This window comes from Arvicola amphibius, chromosome 1 (assembly GCF_903992535.2).
Source record: "Arvicola amphibius chromosome 1, mArvAmp1.2, whole genome shotgun sequence".
Lineage (NCBI taxonomy): Eukaryota > Metazoa > Chordata > Mammalia > Rodentia > Cricetidae > Arvicola > Arvicola amphibius.
Window position 1 is genome coordinate 69,256,596 of NC_052047.1, and position 15,485 is coordinate 69,272,080.

The 15,485-nt window shown below is 55.7% G+C and overlaps 3 protein-coding genes across 7 annotated transcripts in view; 1 reads left to right on the forward strand and 2 right to left on the reverse strand.

The window, feature by feature from the left end:
- The first annotated feature begins 1,511 nt into the window (after positions 1-1,511).
- Rasl10a (RAS like family 10 member A) lies at positions 1,512-5,741 on the forward strand. Of its 4 annotated transcripts, XM_038330873.1 has the most exons (4): positions 1,512-1,570; positions 3,677-3,961; positions 4,754-4,878; positions 5,015-5,741. In XM_038330873.1, the coding sequence occupies exons 2-4, from the start codon at positions 3,743-3,745 to the stop codon at positions 5,394-5,396; spliced, it is 726 nt and encodes a 241-aa protein (XP_038186801.1). In that variant the 5' UTR covers positions 1,512-1,570; positions 3,677-3,742; the 3' UTR covers positions 5,397-5,741. The 4 variants fall into 4 exon arrangements, with proteins under 4 accessions (XP_038186801.1, XP_038186795.1, XP_038186815.1 ...); XM_038330867.1 differs by lacking the exon at positions 1,512-1,570 and having other exon boundaries at positions 3,525-3,961; XM_038330887.1 differs by lacking the exon at positions 1,512-1,570 and having other exon boundaries at positions 3,525-3,961; positions 5,103-5,741.
- Positions 5,740-10,802, reverse strand: Gas2l1 (growth arrest specific 2 like 1). Its single transcript, XM_038330855.1, has 6 exons — positions 10,699-10,802; positions 9,379-10,031; positions 7,934-8,041; positions 7,757-7,853; positions 7,498-7,669; positions 5,740-7,170 (listed from the first exon to the last, which is right to left on the reverse strand). The coding sequence occupies exons 2-6, from the start codon at positions 10,009-10,011 to the stop codon at positions 6,156-6,158; spliced, it is 2,025 nt and encodes a 674-aa protein (XP_038186783.1). The 5' UTR covers positions 10,012-10,031; positions 10,699-10,802; the 3' UTR covers positions 5,740-6,155.
- A 3,820-nt stretch (positions 10,803-14,622) lies between these two features.
- Ewsr1 (EWS RNA binding protein 1) overlaps positions 14,623-15,485 on the reverse strand; it is a 30,374-nt gene continuing 29,511 nt past the window's right edge. For both annotated transcript variants that reach the window (XM_038336257.2, XM_038336340.2), the window contains exons 16-17: positions 15,129-15,381; positions 14,623-15,005 (exon numbers count right to left, since the gene is read on the reverse strand). In XM_038336257.2, the coding sequence (XP_038192185.1) occupies positions 14,966-15,005; positions 15,129-15,381 (293 nt within the window). In that variant the 3' untranslated portion in view covers positions 14,623-14,965. The remainder of the gene's footprint in view (positions 15,006-15,128; positions 15,382-15,485) is intronic.

The following is a 15,485-nucleotide window of genomic DNA, read 5'->3' on the forward strand; positions in this document are numbered from 1 at the left end:
TACAGATCAGTTTTTGTGTTTGTTTTTTGGTTGTTATATATTTGTATGTATGTGTTCATTTGTGTGTGCATGTGTGTGGGGTCAGCATGAGATGGCATGTCCAAGCCTGGGGATCCTCCTGTCCCCCCTTCTCTGCATGGGGTTACAGGCACACTGCCTCACCCAGCTTTTGATGTGGGGACTGGGCAGCACAGCTCAATCACAGCTCAGGTCCTCAGCCTGCAAGCACTTTGCTGACTGAGCCGCCCTCCCAGGCCTCGTTTTGTTCTTGCTATCCAGCCTAGACAGGCCTCGAACTCAGGATCCTCAGCCTCAGGCTCCTGTGTGCTCAGCTCACGAATGCCTCTAACCTGAGCAAGCCGGCCACATAATTGTATTGCCGCTGGAAGGGCTCCAGGCCCCAGGAGCCCTTTCCTGTCCTACTCTGTCCCTTTGACACACCATCCTTGTGCTAATTTATTTGTTTTGGCATTTCCTTTTTTCCTGACTGCCCAGGCTATTCTGGGCTGTATTTGTCCTGTCCCCACCGTACAGCAGGCCATTTCTCAAAGAGCCTGGTTCCTGTCATTGAACACAGAGTACGGAACCGAGCCCTGGGTCTGAATGTGCTCGTTACTATTCAGGGTGCCACTTAGGTCTTCGCGACTGACAGAACGGGAAAACATGGGTGCCCGCTCACCATGTAGACACACAGCATCCCACGGCCGCATCTTTACGTGTGAGATGGAATTGTTTTCTTTGTGCAGATTTTTGTTCCCTAATCTCATTGTGTCCCACAACTCTATGAGGTCCGTGCTAGGAATTTTAATAATTTAAACTTATTTTCCTAAATATTTATTTTGAGACAGGGTCTTGCTATGCAGTTTCTTGTGTTCTGGGGTTACCCATGTGTGTGACCACCATCAGCAGGGTTACCGTCCCTTGGAGAGAGGTGGGAACTAAGGCTCTGAGGGTTTGAGCAGCCTGCAGAGATGACAGCTCTGGGAGGAAGATCTGTCTGCTGAGGGCTCCCTTCAGCACCTGAGCTGACTCTGTGCCTGATGACGGTGAAACCCCATTTTCTCTTCAGGAGGGTGAGGCCACCGTGGATGTGGATGACAACATAGTGCCTGGTGTCTGAGTAGGGGACCCCCATTTAACGCTCAAGGAGGTGAGTACATGCTGGGACAGCTGGTGTGGTGTCATGATTGTAGGCAGAACAGTGGTGTCCCCAGGCCAAAAGCCCATGAAGCTGATGCAGGCTGAACCCCAGGAAAAGTCTGGAACTGGGCTTCCCAGAAAGAAACCATATGGGTGCAGGTCAACAGGATAGATCTGAAGATGTGTCTTAAAAAAAAAAAAAACAAAAACAAAAAAACCAAAGCGTGACCTTCACATTGCTGCCTGAGAGGCAAGCGAGGGCAGCAAACTGGGAAAGGGAAGGACCTCCCAGCCTGGCTTGCTCAGCTGCTCGCCAGTCAACTCCGCTATCTGGGGCTGTTTCTCAGGGCTTGGCTTAGATGACCTGACAGCCTCCTTCTGGCTCAGATGGGCAGAGAGCTGAGCTCAGTGCTTCACTACACCAGTCTGGGTAAGTGTGAACTGCTGTTGGTAACTCTGGTGTGCAAGGCATTTGTGGTGTCCTGGGGGCCATCCCGAGAATAGTATCTTCCACGGTTCTAAGAATATGCAGGCCAGGTATAGTGCTGCACACGTGAACCCCAGCGCTCAAAAGACTGGCGCAGGATTAAAACTTTGAGGTCAGCCAGGAGTCCTTTCAAAAACAGACATCTGGGCAGGGGTGGCGCACGCCTTTAATCCCAGCCCTCGGAAGGCAGAGGCAGGTGGATCTCTGTGAGTTCGAGACCAGCCTGGTCTACAGAGCTAGTTCCAGGACAGGCTCCAAAGCTACAAAGAGGAACCCTGTCTCGAAAAACAAAACAGATAAACACAGGCTTCAAAGCCTCACTGGGGGGCAGAACTGCCCCACACCGTGTTGCTTGCGACCCCCGAGGAAGCCCAGCCACAGGCACTCAGCCAAAAAAAAGGAATCTTTTAGTTTTAGAGAACTCCAGAGCTGGGCCCTAAGGCACACACAGCCCCAAAGACCAGCCCGGTGTCTGTGCTGCTTCCCGCTGTGTGGTAAGAGGAAGGGAATTTATCTACTGCTTCTTTGTTTCTGGAAGCAGCTCGTAAAACCCAGAAGTCTGAAAACCTTTAAACGGAAGAGGAGTCATTCTAGGGAAACTCAGCAAGGGGAAGGGGGCGGGAAGCCAGCTGTCGCTCGTCTGAATGTGAAGGCCTAGAACCGCCGCCGTACAGTCCCTAGCGGCTGGAGCGGGAAGGAGCCAGACCAGGCCTAGGTCCGCTCTGGGACAGGAAGATAATCCAGCCTCCAGGCACTACCCCTGGCAGCTGACACCTGCTTCCTGTGGGAGGGTCTGCCTCCTCCCCCTTCACAGGTTAGTTTCTCCGGCCTTTTCTTCCACTAGTGGAAGCGCGGTCAATGCCTTTAGAGCCCTGGTTCTCAGTACTTCTAGAGCCTTCCGGCTAGACTTGCAGTACTTGTTGAATAGGTGACTGAATGACCGCCTTGGTTAGTGGGAGGTCACGTGTCTGCATTTCGCAGTATCTGGGTGGAGGGCAGAGGCTTGGAAGTTCTTCCTAATGTGTGGAGATGGCAGAGCCAGATGGAGGCTGGGCAAACCCAGACTTTCCAAACTGTTGGAGGGGCTTCGGCGCTTGCCCACGGAGCGGGGATCTGGACCCTGCCAGTTCGGATGGCATGATGCCTCCCTCTGAGGGACTCTATGCAGTGACCCGTGGATCTGGATCTGTTTCTGCACCTCCAACCTCTTGAGGCAGTAGTTTGGGGCTGAGCTTCTTAAGCAAAGATTTGTGTGCGGGCTCAAACCCTTCTGTCCCCACCTTCCCCCAGGCTGGTCCTCTGAACCCCGTTCCTCTGGTCATTTGCCCTTGTGGATGTAATGAAGGTGGAAGGGTCTCAGAGGAGATGCAGGTTCGGACGGACCAGGGTTCCGCTGTTCTCACTTGGAGATGCCTCTCTCCAGCCTCAGTTTCCTCCTTCCTAAACCAAGAATACCAGGTTAAGGTTTCAGGTTCAAAGATGACTCAGGGTAAAGCTCAGAAAAGGACCTGGCGCTTAGGGTCTCAGGAAAAAGGAGGAAGCTTTGAAGCCACGGTCTACGCTGCTGGCGGGGACAGAGATCTACAAGATTGGTCCAAGGTCACTCAGCCCGAGGCTGGGTCTGACCCCAGGTGGCCTGATTCCCAGGGCCTGGGTTTGGCCAACAGCCAGGTTGCAGCTAGCGGTGTTGGAGGAGCGGGAAGGTGGCTCCCAGGGGCTTGTTTTGGAACGGTTGAGGGCAGCACGCTGTCCCCTGGGGGACAAGGCACTAACGGGGCGGCAGACACTGAGCCCTGACCCTCCCCGGGAGGGGCGGGGCGGGCCGTTACCTAATCGCCGCCTCCGAGAGGCCCAGCTCGCTTGCTCGCCCGCGCGGCCGGTTGGGGCGGCGGCTCCCGGCGCCAGAGCGAAGAGGACAGAGCTGCGGGCGGAGGCGGGTCTGCGCCGCTCCGGGTGCGTTCTCCCAGCGGGGCTGCGGGTTCGTCTGCCCGCTCGGTCCCCGTTACAGCCCAGGTGCTGCAGGCGGCGCGACGCGGGTGTCTTCGGCAGGTTGCGCACGGCGCGGTGCCGGCTCATGAAGCTCCCCGGCACCGGGCGCGGGGGCGCGGGCCAGCCATGGGCGGCAGCCTGCGTGTGGCTGTTCTGGGTGCTCCGGGAGTGGGCAAGACTGCCATCATCCGCCAGTTCCTGTTCGGTGACTATCCCGAGCGCCACCGGCCCACAGATGGTCCTCGTCTCTACCGGCCCGCCGTGCTGCTCGACGGCGCTGTCTACGACCTGAGTATCCGCGATGGTGACGTCGCTGGCCCTAGCTCAAGCCCCAGAAGTCTCGAGGTAGCAGTTCGAAGGTGTCCAGGGGTGTGTGTGTGTGTGTGCGCGCGCGCGCGCGCGCGAGCGCTTCGTGCCCACGTGCGTGTCCACGTGGACTGACCCAGGGTGCCCCAGCGTGAGTATGTCTTGCTGTACCGCATGGGAGCCTCCTGCACTAGCCTAGAGGCACCCGGTGGCTGTTTCTTGTCATCGTGAGTTCTGGTGTCTTTCTTGCCTGCCTGGGCTGGTGGTGTGTGGCACAGTACTGTCTGAGCTGAGCCGCTGTGATAGTGAGCCAGACATAGATACAGGTGCATCTTTTCTAGAGGGGTCCAGTGCTCCCTCATTCCTGTGTCCTGGATCAAAAACTCAGTGATTTGTGCAAAGTCCCAGACAGAGTTCTAGTCTTTGGCGCTGGATGCCTTTGAAGACTTCTCAGAGGGGTTGGCAGTTGAGCAACACCTGGGAGGCTAAATGGATAAAAGAAGCCGTAAGAATGTTGCAAGGGGAAAGAGCAGCAGGTGCTTAGGCCAGAGGCTTCACCTGTTCAGCTGCACCAGGACAGTCACGGGAACATCTGCTGGCTTGTGGAAGGCCGATTCCGGGGTCTGCACCTGGCAATTGGAGGTAGCAGTAGTTGTATAGGTTGGGGGGATAGTAGTCTGACGGGAGGTCCAGGACAGAGGGAGAGTTCGGGACTGAAAGATCCATGCACGCCTGGGAAATATATACAGAGTTTGGGAGGTGATGGGATCTGAGGAGGAACCACGGGGTTTTGGAACACATCCAGCTGTAAACCTCAGTCTCTATCCCCAGGAGTGGCCAGACCCTAAAGAATGGAGCTTGCAGGACACAGACGCCTTTGTGCTGGTTTACGACATCTGCAGCCCTGACAGTTTTGATTATGTGAAAGCCCTGAGGCAGCGCATAGCAGAAAACAGGTGAGGACTTGGCTGGCGGTGGAGGTCTGCTTAGGGGAGCGGGTAGTTCTGGTTTGGGTGTTTTTTGGATCATACTTTGTGTCCACGAGGCCTCCTGCTGTATGAGGTCTTTGGCATACCCGGGGGTCTCTGGCAGTAGGAAGGGACCCGCCTGCATTTGTACACAAGGGGAGGAGGCAACGGAGTCTCCAGCACTGCGTCTCTCATATCCATCCGGCCTCCAGGCCGGCAGGCGCGCCAGAGGCCCCCATCCTCGTGGTAGGCAACAAGCGGGACCGTCAGCGACTGCGCTTCGGACCTCGTCGTGCACTGGCCACTCTAGTACGCAGGGGCTGGCGCTGCGGCTACCTCGAGTGCTCAGCCAAATACAATTGGCACGTGCTGCGTCTCTTCCGAGAGCTCCTGCGTTGTGCTCTAGTGCGCACACGTCCTGCGCATCCGGCCCTACGACTGCAGGGGGCGCTGCATCCAGCGCGCTGCAGCCTCATGTGACTGGACTGGACAGGGAAATCTCATAAAAGCAGGCTCCCACCCAGTTTCCTAGCCAACAGGCTTTTCTTTGAACTTGATTGGACCCAGCCAACTCCCAATCATTCAACAAGATCAATTTTATCTGAGACCTTATTGGGTCACAATCACCGATAGAAAGGACTTGAATATGAACATGGCTGAAAGCATTCGTACAGCTCCTGACGCTTTACTGGAAATACCTTCTGGTTTTGGCTTTTTGAGACAGGGTCTCACGACATAGGCCTGACTGGTATCGAACTACAAAGATCCACCTGCCTCTGCCTCTCCAGTGTTTGACTATTGGAGCTACTTTTTAAGTCATGCCTTACCAGGTAATAAACAATTTAAACGCACAATTTAAGGGTTTCTTGTTCTGGAATAGGCAGGTCGGAGCGTTGAGGTTTGGCCTCAAGGCAGTTAACTCTGGAATCCCAGCATATAATGAAGGCTCAGTCCCCAAAAAACAGGAGCTGGAGCAAAACTTTACTGTCAGAGGTTCTGTTTACTGGACCACAGGTCCTCAGGACACCAGGCTGGCCCAGTATCCTCTAAGGCATTCAATAATATTAGTAATTAAATAGCAACACGCATCCCTGAAACCGGAATGTACAATAGGTGTCCCATTGTGCCATGTGGTCCCGTGGGGTCTGGTCCCATGAGGTCTGGTGCTCAAGAGGTGGAAGGGGGGGTCCCTGATGCAGAGGGTAGGTTAAGGCCACAAAGAAAATGGAATGGGGTATGGGTGCAGCTGAGCCGGTCCATCACATTCAGGAATCTGGTTGGGTCCTTGGGGTGGCCGTCTGTAGGGAATGCCAAGCCCCGAGCTCCATGGGTCCTGATGGGCGGCGGGGTCCCCGAGGTGTGGGGATGCGTGAGGGTTTACGGTCTGGTTGTGTGTCCATCCGCCCCCTTGCCAAGGTCAGAGACGGTTCCTGGCCAGTTAGAGAGCTGGTTGCATCCACTGCCCCCCCTACAGCAAGGCAGGGGCTGCCTTCATCAGAGGAACTGGACAGAGCTTGGCTGCGGGCTGTGGGCAGCCCATTGGCTGTGCGGCCTGATTCCCCGGGTTGGCCACACTTGCCACCCAGAACGCTGAGTGATGAAGATGAAGAGCTGGACGAACAGTAAGCAGAGTCCGGAGCTGGGGGGTCAGGGGCTGGTCCCATGGGGGTATGGCTGGCGGCAGCCTCCAAGGCTCGGGAATTGGCCAAGAATTCCTCTTCCAGTCGCCGGAACAGCTGCTGCTCCTGCTGTGGATCAAGCTGCAGCGGCGTGCGGAAAATGCTGGCGGGTGTGGCAGCCAACTCTGGGCTCGAACCCCGGGAAGGCCTGGGCGCTGCAGGGCTGCGAGCACGCGGAGTCTGTGGGGTGCTCCTTCCAGAAGCCCCCGGCCCCCCGCCACCCCTGCCCCGGGCTATCCACGAGTGCTGCCCATCTTGGTCCCTCCGCACCATCAAGACCGCCTGTTCCTCACGGCTCTGGCTACGGGCGCGACGCACAGGGCTGGAGGCCGAAAGCTGAGCGCCTCGGCCTCCCGGAGCCATGCGGGGCCGTCCCCGGTCCAGTCGGTCTCGAGACTGGCTGCGAGGGGTGGGCGGCCGTCTCGGGGAGGCGGGGAGGCCAGAGGTCAGCCGGTGGCTGGGCTGCTCCCTCCTAAAGCTAGTGGCCGTGTCTTCGCTGCGGGCACCCAGGGAGCCGCTCTTGGCCGAGGAGGCTGAGGAAGAGTCACTGTCCCCGGAGTAGCGGCGGGAGCGGGGGAGCGGGGGCAGCTGATCTCGGGGCCTGAGGCGGGGAGCGAGAGAGATGTGCATCACTGGCGCGGGTGGAGAGCTGGCGAGGCTTGGGCTTGGCCAGGGGACTTCCAGGGACAAGTGAGTATCCCGGGTGAGGCCGCTACTCCCCGCCCCAGGTTTCCGAAGTCTGGGTTGGACAGGACACCGCCTGGAGCCCGCCCCAGCTGTGTTGTTGGTTTGTCTGGGTTACTATGGAGATGGAAAGCCAGGCCCGCCCCCACGCACGGGAACTTTTCCCAGGGTGTGAGTCACCGCGCCCAAGCGGACGCCCCTCCCCCACCAGCCCTCGTAGCTTCTCTGCCTTCCAGCTTCTCACCTGAGCGGGACCTCAGGCCCCTCCTTTGTGCTTCGCAGGCTGATGGGGGTCATTTCTGGCCGGGATCCCCGGCGTTCACTCCCAGGGACTGGACTACCAGGGCGGGGACTAGGAGTGGGTGATCCCCTCCGTGGGGAGAAAGTCCCGGCCCTCTGTGGGGGCAGACGGTGGGCTGTGGGGGTGGATGCTGCAGGTGAGCGGCAGGGCCTCAGACACCAGTCCCTCCCTGCCGGTGGCCCACACTCCCACCGGCACTTACCAGTGGACGAGCAGCGGCATGGGTCATGCTTGTCTAGGTAGTGCTCCAGTGTATCCCAACCGCCACCCACGCGAACCATCACGTGGCTCCTCAGCACCTGCAGGTCAGAGGGCAGGTTACGTGGGCCTCCTAGACACGCCCTGGGTGGCTGGACTTGGCCTTTCTGTCCCCACTTACCCTCACAAAGATGAGCAAGCTGGAGTCCCCTACTCGGTACTTCCCCTCCGAGACCTTGATCATGGGGAACTGGTCCGGGCAGGTGCAACGACCCAGGATCTCCCTTACCTGAGGCCAAAGACCAGAGGCTGAAGGTCAAGGATCAAGTCCCTCCTCAGGGGCTTAGCAGCAGCAGCAGCAGCAGCAGCAGCAGCAGCAGGACAGGAGGAAGTACCCACTCCCTCCCACACAGGACCTTTTGCCAGCTCACTGTCGGGGCTCTGAGAACTCTTTTTTTTTTTTTTTTGGTTTTTCGAGACAGGGTTTCTCTGTGGCTTTGGAGCCTGTCCTGGAACTAGCTCTTGTAGACCAGGCTGGTCTCGAACTCACAGAGATCCGCCTGCCTCTGTCTCCCGAGTGCTGGGATTAAAGGCGTGCGCCACCACCGCCCGGCTCTGAGAACTCTTGAGAGTTCTGGAAGCCAACCAGAGAGGATAGGGCTGCAATCAGGTCAGAGAATGTTCTCTGGAAGAAACACCCTGAGAAGCCTTAAGCCCATGAGAGTCCTGGAGCCATCCACAGCCAGGCCAGGATGAGCACAGAAGGTCCATGCTCCCATCTGAGCATCCCAACCAGGGGTACCATGTGGGACACATGCACCGCACCGCCAGACACAAAGGCCTGACAAGCACGCATGTCAGTGGAGGCAGCGGTGACAAGCTGGCTCTGTGGGAAGTCTATCCTCCCTACCAACAGAGGCACCAAAGCGAATGGGCAGGTGGGGCCTTGGGTGACCCAGGCCCGGGCTGGGGGTGGGTGTGGACGGGGCGTCCATTCTGCCCACAGCCACCCAGCGCCTGACTTTTAGAAAGGCACATCATGGTCCTAAGCTCCTGATAAGAAAGAAACTCTTGGTCCGGCTGCGGGGGCGGCAGGGACACCTAGGTCTTGGGAAAGGAGGAAGGAGCTGGAGGCCTGGACCTCCTATGCTCCAATAGCATTTCCTGTTCCCAGCAGCAGCCATAATGGGGCTAGGCTTTCCATCTGGGCACCAGAACTGAGGTCTTCCAGATACCGTGGACACCTTGCCTAGGCCAGGGACAGCAGGCGCTCAGCCTGAGGTCTGTCTAGCACCCGTGTGCCCCAGTCAGTCCTCCAAATGAAGCAATGCACCGAACTGTGTTGCTGCTCACTGAATACAAGAAGAGCTCATGCCAGAAGCTGGGCTTTTATCTGCTCGGACACAGCCGGGCTGTGTGGTCTAACTCCGCCTCTCTGGCCTTGTCCATTTTTTTTGTGACCAGGTATACGCCCGGCAGTCAACATATGTACCACTTTTTCTGTGGGGCAGGCTGCAGAGAGTGGGCCCCCGGAGGCTCAAGGATGGGGTGGGCATGAGCTCTGCCATCGGGTCCCCAGGTAAGGAGGGTGGGCAGGGGCCATCCAGTGTGTCTCAGAAGACTCACCAGCTCATCGAGGTTCCGAAGGTCATTGGGTGTCATACGGGGTGTGCGCGTGTGAGCCCCGGGTGCAGCGACAATTTCAGTGGTACCCTCTTCAGCAGCCGGGACGCTGGATACCTGAGGGGCAGCCTGAAGCTCCTGCTCAATTTCCTGCTCAAACTGTACCAGCCTCGGGGCTAGCAGGCCCAGGCGCGCCCCGCGCCGGGCCACCTCCAGCAGGCACAACACCACACTCTTCTCGTTCTTGCGCAGCACCAGGTCCTCGGTCTCAAACATGAGCACTTCGGGCACCCCCAGCTCGGCCCGGCACCAGCCGATGAAAGTGGCCACGTTGTCTCGGGCCAGGAAGGAGCCAGGCGCCACACTGTGTGCCTGGAAAGCTACACCTCGGGTTGGGCTGGCAGCAGCCAGAGCCCGGGCAGCCTCGGTGACAGCGTTGGCATGTTGGCACAGGGTTGTGCCTGTGGCCAGCCCTGTGAGGAAGCCATCACCACTACCGGGTAGACCTAGACCGTACAAGGCATTGAGCCAGTCGGCCAGGTCTTCCTTCATGGCTTCCACGTAGGCCTCACTGGATCTGAAGGGCCGCACACTCTTGGCCGCAGAGCCCGCGATGCCCGCCACTGGGTCCGCCATGCCCAGGGCCAGTGGTGTCACTGTAGGCAGGAGACAAGGGTCAGGATTGCTGTGGAGACCCGCATGGACTCTCCCTCTGCAGCCTGCCACTGTGGCTACACTGCCATGGCCTGCTCCAAAGCGCCCAATGAAATTCACACCGTCTTAGTGTTTGTTTGCTGTCTGGCTCGTGAGGGGTGGCTGGCTAGGGCCAGGGTGGCACCCGCGGGGAAGAAACGCCACTTAAAGACATGTGGGCAGGGAGGGCCAGGAGAGGGGCCTCGCCCAGGCAGGACCACAGAGGGGCAGTTTCCACTGCTCAGCCCAGAGCCCCCATGAAGTCCCCGCCTTTCCCTCACCCCTCCGCTAAGGGCCGCGCCACCGGCTGCGCGGCGACGCTATCTCCATTCTACAGATGAGGAAACTGAGGCGCAGAAAGGGCAGGCGCTGGCAGAAGGTCGCGGAGCAGTGGGTGGAAGAGTCGGGTCGCCCAGGCAGGCCCTGCCTTCTGGGAGAAGCCGCCCCCGGCCGGTGCCTGAAAGGCCGGGTCTCCGAATGAGCCCCGCGAGCCTCCGCAGAGCTCGCGGCCTGGTCCAGAGAGGGTGCGTGGCCGGTCAAGGTCACACAGCCCTGAGAAGCGGAGGCCCCGCACCGCCCGGCCCACCTCCGGGCACCCAGGACAGGGGTCCTGGGAGTCCCCGCGCTCACCTGGCTCACCTCGCCGCCCCGCGGAGCATCGCCCCGGCGGGGCCGGAGCCGGGCCGCGCCGCCGCACACAGGCGCCGCCCGAGCTCGCAGCATCCCGGCGCCGGCTCCGCCCCGCCCCCCTGGAATTCGGATCCGGCCAGGAAGGGGCGGGGCCGCGCTCTTAAAGGGGCCGCGCCCTTCTTGACCCTTAGACCCCGAGGCGGGAGAAGACGCCCTCTTGATCTTTGACTCGTCGCCTCTGCCCCCTCCTCAGTCCTGGATCTCCCGAGGAGGAGTTCGGACTCTTTTAGTTGTCCTCCCTCCGCGACAGTGGCCTTCCCGGAAGCGATAGGGGCCCGGACTGCAGAGTCACCTCCGTCCCTGGTGGACCTCTGCAGGCCAGATAACCCGATGCCCTTCCTCCAGGATGGCTTAGAGACCGTAGTTTAGGGGACCAGGACATTGGGGCTCAGGAATAGGCAGGTGGGTGCGGGTTAGGCTACGGAGGGGGCGTGGCAGGGGCAACTCCACGCCTGAGAAGGAGCGCGGAAGATCTGGGGAATCCTGCCCCCTACTGTCGCCCAACGGGCTGGGCACCGTCTGCTTCTTGGATGGCCACAGCTTTCATAAAGTTCCCACTGTGCTCCCTAGACCTGAAGATTGTGGAATCACCTCTAGGAAGGGCATCTCCAGGAGAGAAGCTTGAGGGAGTAGCAGCTTGATCGTGACTGTTACACTCTCAAGGATCACAGGCATTTTTTAGCACCTACTGTGAGCCAAGTCTCACCCAAAAGCCAGCTCAGTTGTCAGGAAAGCAGCCCCTGGTTTGAGAGAAGAAGAGGTACTGAGGGGAAAGTGTCTGGAATCTGTGGGTGTGTGGAAAAACTAATTTTAACTCGGGTCAAGGAAGGAGGTGAAGGAGGAATCTGGGAGATATCTAAAGGAAGAGTTTTTCACACTGAGGGAGCCTGTCAAAAAAGAAGGGAAGGAAGGGAGGAAATAGGGAAGAAAGAAAGGGGGGCAGGTTTGCAAGGCTGGAGTGGTAGAGACATGAGGGCAGGTCATACAGGACCTGTGCTTTTCAAAGGACATGGACATTATAGATGGGGCTTATTATTATTATATTGTTATTGCTGGGCGGTGGTGGCAAGTACCTTTAATCCCAGCACTGTTGGGGGAGAGCTGCTAAATAACAACCAGCAGGGAGGGAGGGAGGGAAGGAGGGAGGGGGGAGGGAGGGAGGGAGAGGAGGTGAGGGAATTGGATATGGAGACTAAATACTAAGTGAAGGAATTGAGAAATGACCTGGTCTAGAACAAGCAGTAATGAGTCATTGTACCTAGCAATAATCTGCTACACAGATACTTTTTATTACATCTGTGTGTTTCTTTTGGGAGTTTTTTTTTTTTTTTTTTTTTTTCTGCCTTTCACCATGTGCAGTCCTGGGGAATGTAGCTTAGTGACAAGAGCTCTTATCCCTTGAGTCATTTTGCCAGCCCCATATGAGTTTTGTAAATCTAGAGAAACTGAGGACTGGGGAGGTTGAGGTACGAGTGCAGCCAGTAGCTGTGCAGGAATTTGACTCCTGCTTGTATCCACCTCTAGGGTTCTGGACACAGGAGAGACCCACAACAGACTGAGGTACAGATACCACAAAAATTCAGTTTTTATTGGAGTTACAGGAGCAGAAATGACTCAAAGACATCAGCATCACCAAAGCCCATCCAGCAGGAGTGATGGCTGGGAACCTGGAGCTCAGTACACAGCCTGCAGGCAGCTCAACAGGTTGGAGTGTCCTGTCCAGGTGCCTCAGTTGGTCTAAACCTCTGCTAGGCAGCTAGCTCAGTTGGTTTCTACTTCTTTCAGGTCTCCCTTCAGCTCAGCTTGTCTGAGAGTCTTCTTTGCAGCCTGACTGCTTACCCTGGTGGGGAGAAAGGGGCCTAGTGAATTTGTCTGTTTCCGGGACTTCCTGAAGCTATTTTGAGTTATCTTCTTGTTTAAATAGCTTCCTTGTAGGATGGAATGTTTCAATCTTTTCTTTTGAAATTTTATTTATTATGTATATAGTGTTCTATCTGCATGTACACTTGCAGGCCAGAAGAGGGAATCAGATCTCATTATAGATAGTTGTGAACCACCATGTGGTTTTGGGACTTGAACTAACCCAGGTGTTCTGGTAGAGGAGCCAGTGCTCTTAACCGCTGAGCCATCTCTGCAGCCTGGAATGTTTCAATCTTGAAACTGCTTCTCAAGTATAATAGTTAAGCCCACTAAGTCTTAATGGTTTCATCTGTAAAATAGGACTGTAGTCATCACATCAGTTAAAAATAGTACTCAGCGTGGCTTGGTGATGTCTACCAACCTTCTGAAGGGAGGAGCAATAAAGACAACTCTTTTCCAGTCCCTTGAGCTGGGGCTTGTTTGTGTCTTGCTCCACACGGCAGCCTTTAACAATAGAATTCCCTGACATGGCAGCAGTGAATGCAGACCTCATGGATGTGACCAGAACCCTGGAGGACCATGATCAAGGTAGTCAGCACAGGGCTACTGTGTAGCCTTGGGTTTCTTGCAGATCCTACACATAAAGCAGAAACAACTAGAACAAAAGGGTTGTGTTCTGGGATGCCTCGAGGGACAATAATCTTGAGTCAATGGCTCCTGGTATGAACACATGACCAGTTTCCTATTTGTTTTGAAGTAGGGTCTGTGATGTTTTCTAGCTGGCCTTCAACTTAACAGTACGGTAGTTTTATTGCACTCACTGTGTGAACAAAGCAAAGCAAAGGCTTAAGGCAGTCCCCTTGAGTGGTACCCCTACATCCCTCAGGACTGAGGCAGAATGGGATGTCAGGGAAGCTAACTGCTGCCCTGAACTCTGATTGCACTGAGGGATACTCCCAGCCTCTTCCCACATGACCCCACTTTTGTCAAGACCTGTGATGTGTGGCCACAAGACTTTCGGAAATTCTATTTGCTGTCCTTCCTTTCTTCCCTCCTGGCATCCACAGGTCTTATGGATTCAGAATCTATACTACCTGGGTGTTTAGGCACATCTCTAGTCAAAATGTTCCACCACTGAACCCTACCTATCCTATCTCCAGTCTTCAGTATTTGTGACCTCAATTCATGATTGTATTTTAGCCTCCTGAGTCCTGGCCAGAGTGTACATCAACACACTTGATTAAATGCTAAGTTTTTTGACCTCTCCAATCAGGTGTTTTGAGTTAACATGTTAAGACATTTGACATGGTATCTGACAGCTGTCTGAAAGCACTGTATGGCGCTTGACTGTAGTGATCAAGAGCAGGGTGTGGGTGAAGCACCAGCCAGAGGTCTTGGGGAAGGTGGATCTACCCCAGGCATGGTGTGAGTTTTTAAATGTTTGGATGACCCATTACCTTAAGCTGCTCTGGCCTCTGAGAAAAGGTGAGAATGGGAAAAGGGAGCCCAGTTTGTGATGTCCAGGAATGTAAAGACTAATATGGAAGCTGGTGTGGGGTACTAATGGTTACTCTGTGAAAGAACCAAGCCCTACTGGTCAGACTGGTCAGACTTTCTTAGCAGAGGCAGCTCTGCTAAGATGCCAACTGAGTTAAAAGTACAGGGTGGGGACCTGGCATGGTGGCTGAGACCTTTAATCCCAGCACTCAGGAGGCAGAGTTCAAGGCCAGCCTGGTCTATACAGAGAAACCCTGTTTGAAGACACTGAATGATCCTGTGGGTTTAGCTAAGTGGAGTTGGGATGACTAAAGGCCTGATGGCTGGCTCAGTCTTCCAGAAGTAGGGGTGCAAATGATGCAGTAAAGCCTACCAATTCCACCTCACTCTGGAGACACAGGTTTCCAAAGGTTCACCCCTTCAAGAACACCCCTAAGTCACTGTTCCCATCCAGTAAGGGCTGGAAAAAACTAAACAAGAGACTACATTAACAGAGGCTGAGAAGAATGACAGTTTATAAACATTTGGAATTTTATTTAAAAAAAAAATCACAACCATGAACATTGTTACAATTAGAGGCCCTCTTGGTTCTCCACAATGATACTGAGCATGCTCACAAGGGGTTCCCATTGTTAAGTCTTAAAACAACCATCTTTAAAAGGAAAAAAAAACTCAGCACACTACCATTTAACTTGTTTTAATGTTTCTTCACAAATGGTGAAAATACTAAAGTACAGACAAGGAATAATCATAATGTTGTGGCCAACATTATAAATATGGAATTATAAATTTAAAACATTTTCTGGTTTAAAAAATAAATCTGGTCGTCAATGCAGCTCTGCAGGTCTCTCTAGTAGGGCCGGTCTCTACGTTCCTGACGGTGCTCACCTCTGCAAAGCAAAGGGAAGCTTTAGTTAGAATGAAGACAGACACAGAGCCCTACAGAGCCCAGGTGCTCCAGGAGACTCACTGCAGCAGAGGTTGGCAAGGGCAGCGCTCTCCCCACCACATACTTATCCATTTTCCCAGGTCCTCCACGTCCGCCTCTTCTTCCTCCCATCTGTTCCATCAACGGTCCAGGAGGACCCCCAGGACCACCTCGTCTTCCTCCACCAAAGCCACCTCGGTCCATGCCACGGCCACCTCGGAAGCCACCTCTGTCTCCACCTCTGCCACCTCTGAACATTCCTCCAGGACCACCACGGTCCATAAGTCCACCTCTTCCTCCCCGCATACCACCAGGGCCTCCTCGGCCACGATCACCACCTAAGGCAGGAATAGTGGCAGGAGAGTCAGTCAGAGGAGTAGAGGCTGAGGCTCTGAGGACACAGTGGTGGATCTGCTAATCCTTCTCCTAGAGCAGACACTAC

Excerpts from the sequence above, each read along its gene's own strand:
- Rasl10a (XM_038330873.1), top strand. The coding sequence starts at position 3,743 with ATGGGCGGCAGCCTGCGTGTGGCTGTTCTGGGTGCTCCGGGAGTGGGC. Across the intron at positions 3,962-4,753 it reads CAAGCCCCAGAAGTCTCGAG|GAGTGGCCAGACCCTAAAGA; the intron begins GTAGCAGTTCGA and ends CTCTATCCCCAG. Across the intron at positions 4,879-5,014 it reads CAGCGCATAGCAGAAAACAG|TAGGAAGGGACCCGCCTGCA; the intron begins GTGAGGACTTGG and ends GGTCTCTGGCAG.
- Gas2l1 (XM_038330855.1), bottom strand. The coding sequence starts at position 10,011 with ATGGCGGACCCAGTGGCGGGCATCGCGGGCTCTGCGGCCAAGAGTGTG. Across the intron at positions 8,042-9,378 it reads TTCGGAACCTCGATGAGCTG|GTAAGGGAGATCCTGGGTCG; the intron begins GTGAGTCTTCTG and ends CTTTGGCCTCAG. Across the intron at positions 7,670-7,756 it reads ATGCCGCTGCTCGTCCACTG|CCCACCGTCTGCCCCCACAG; the intron begins GTAAGTGCCGGT and ends CCACCCCCACAG.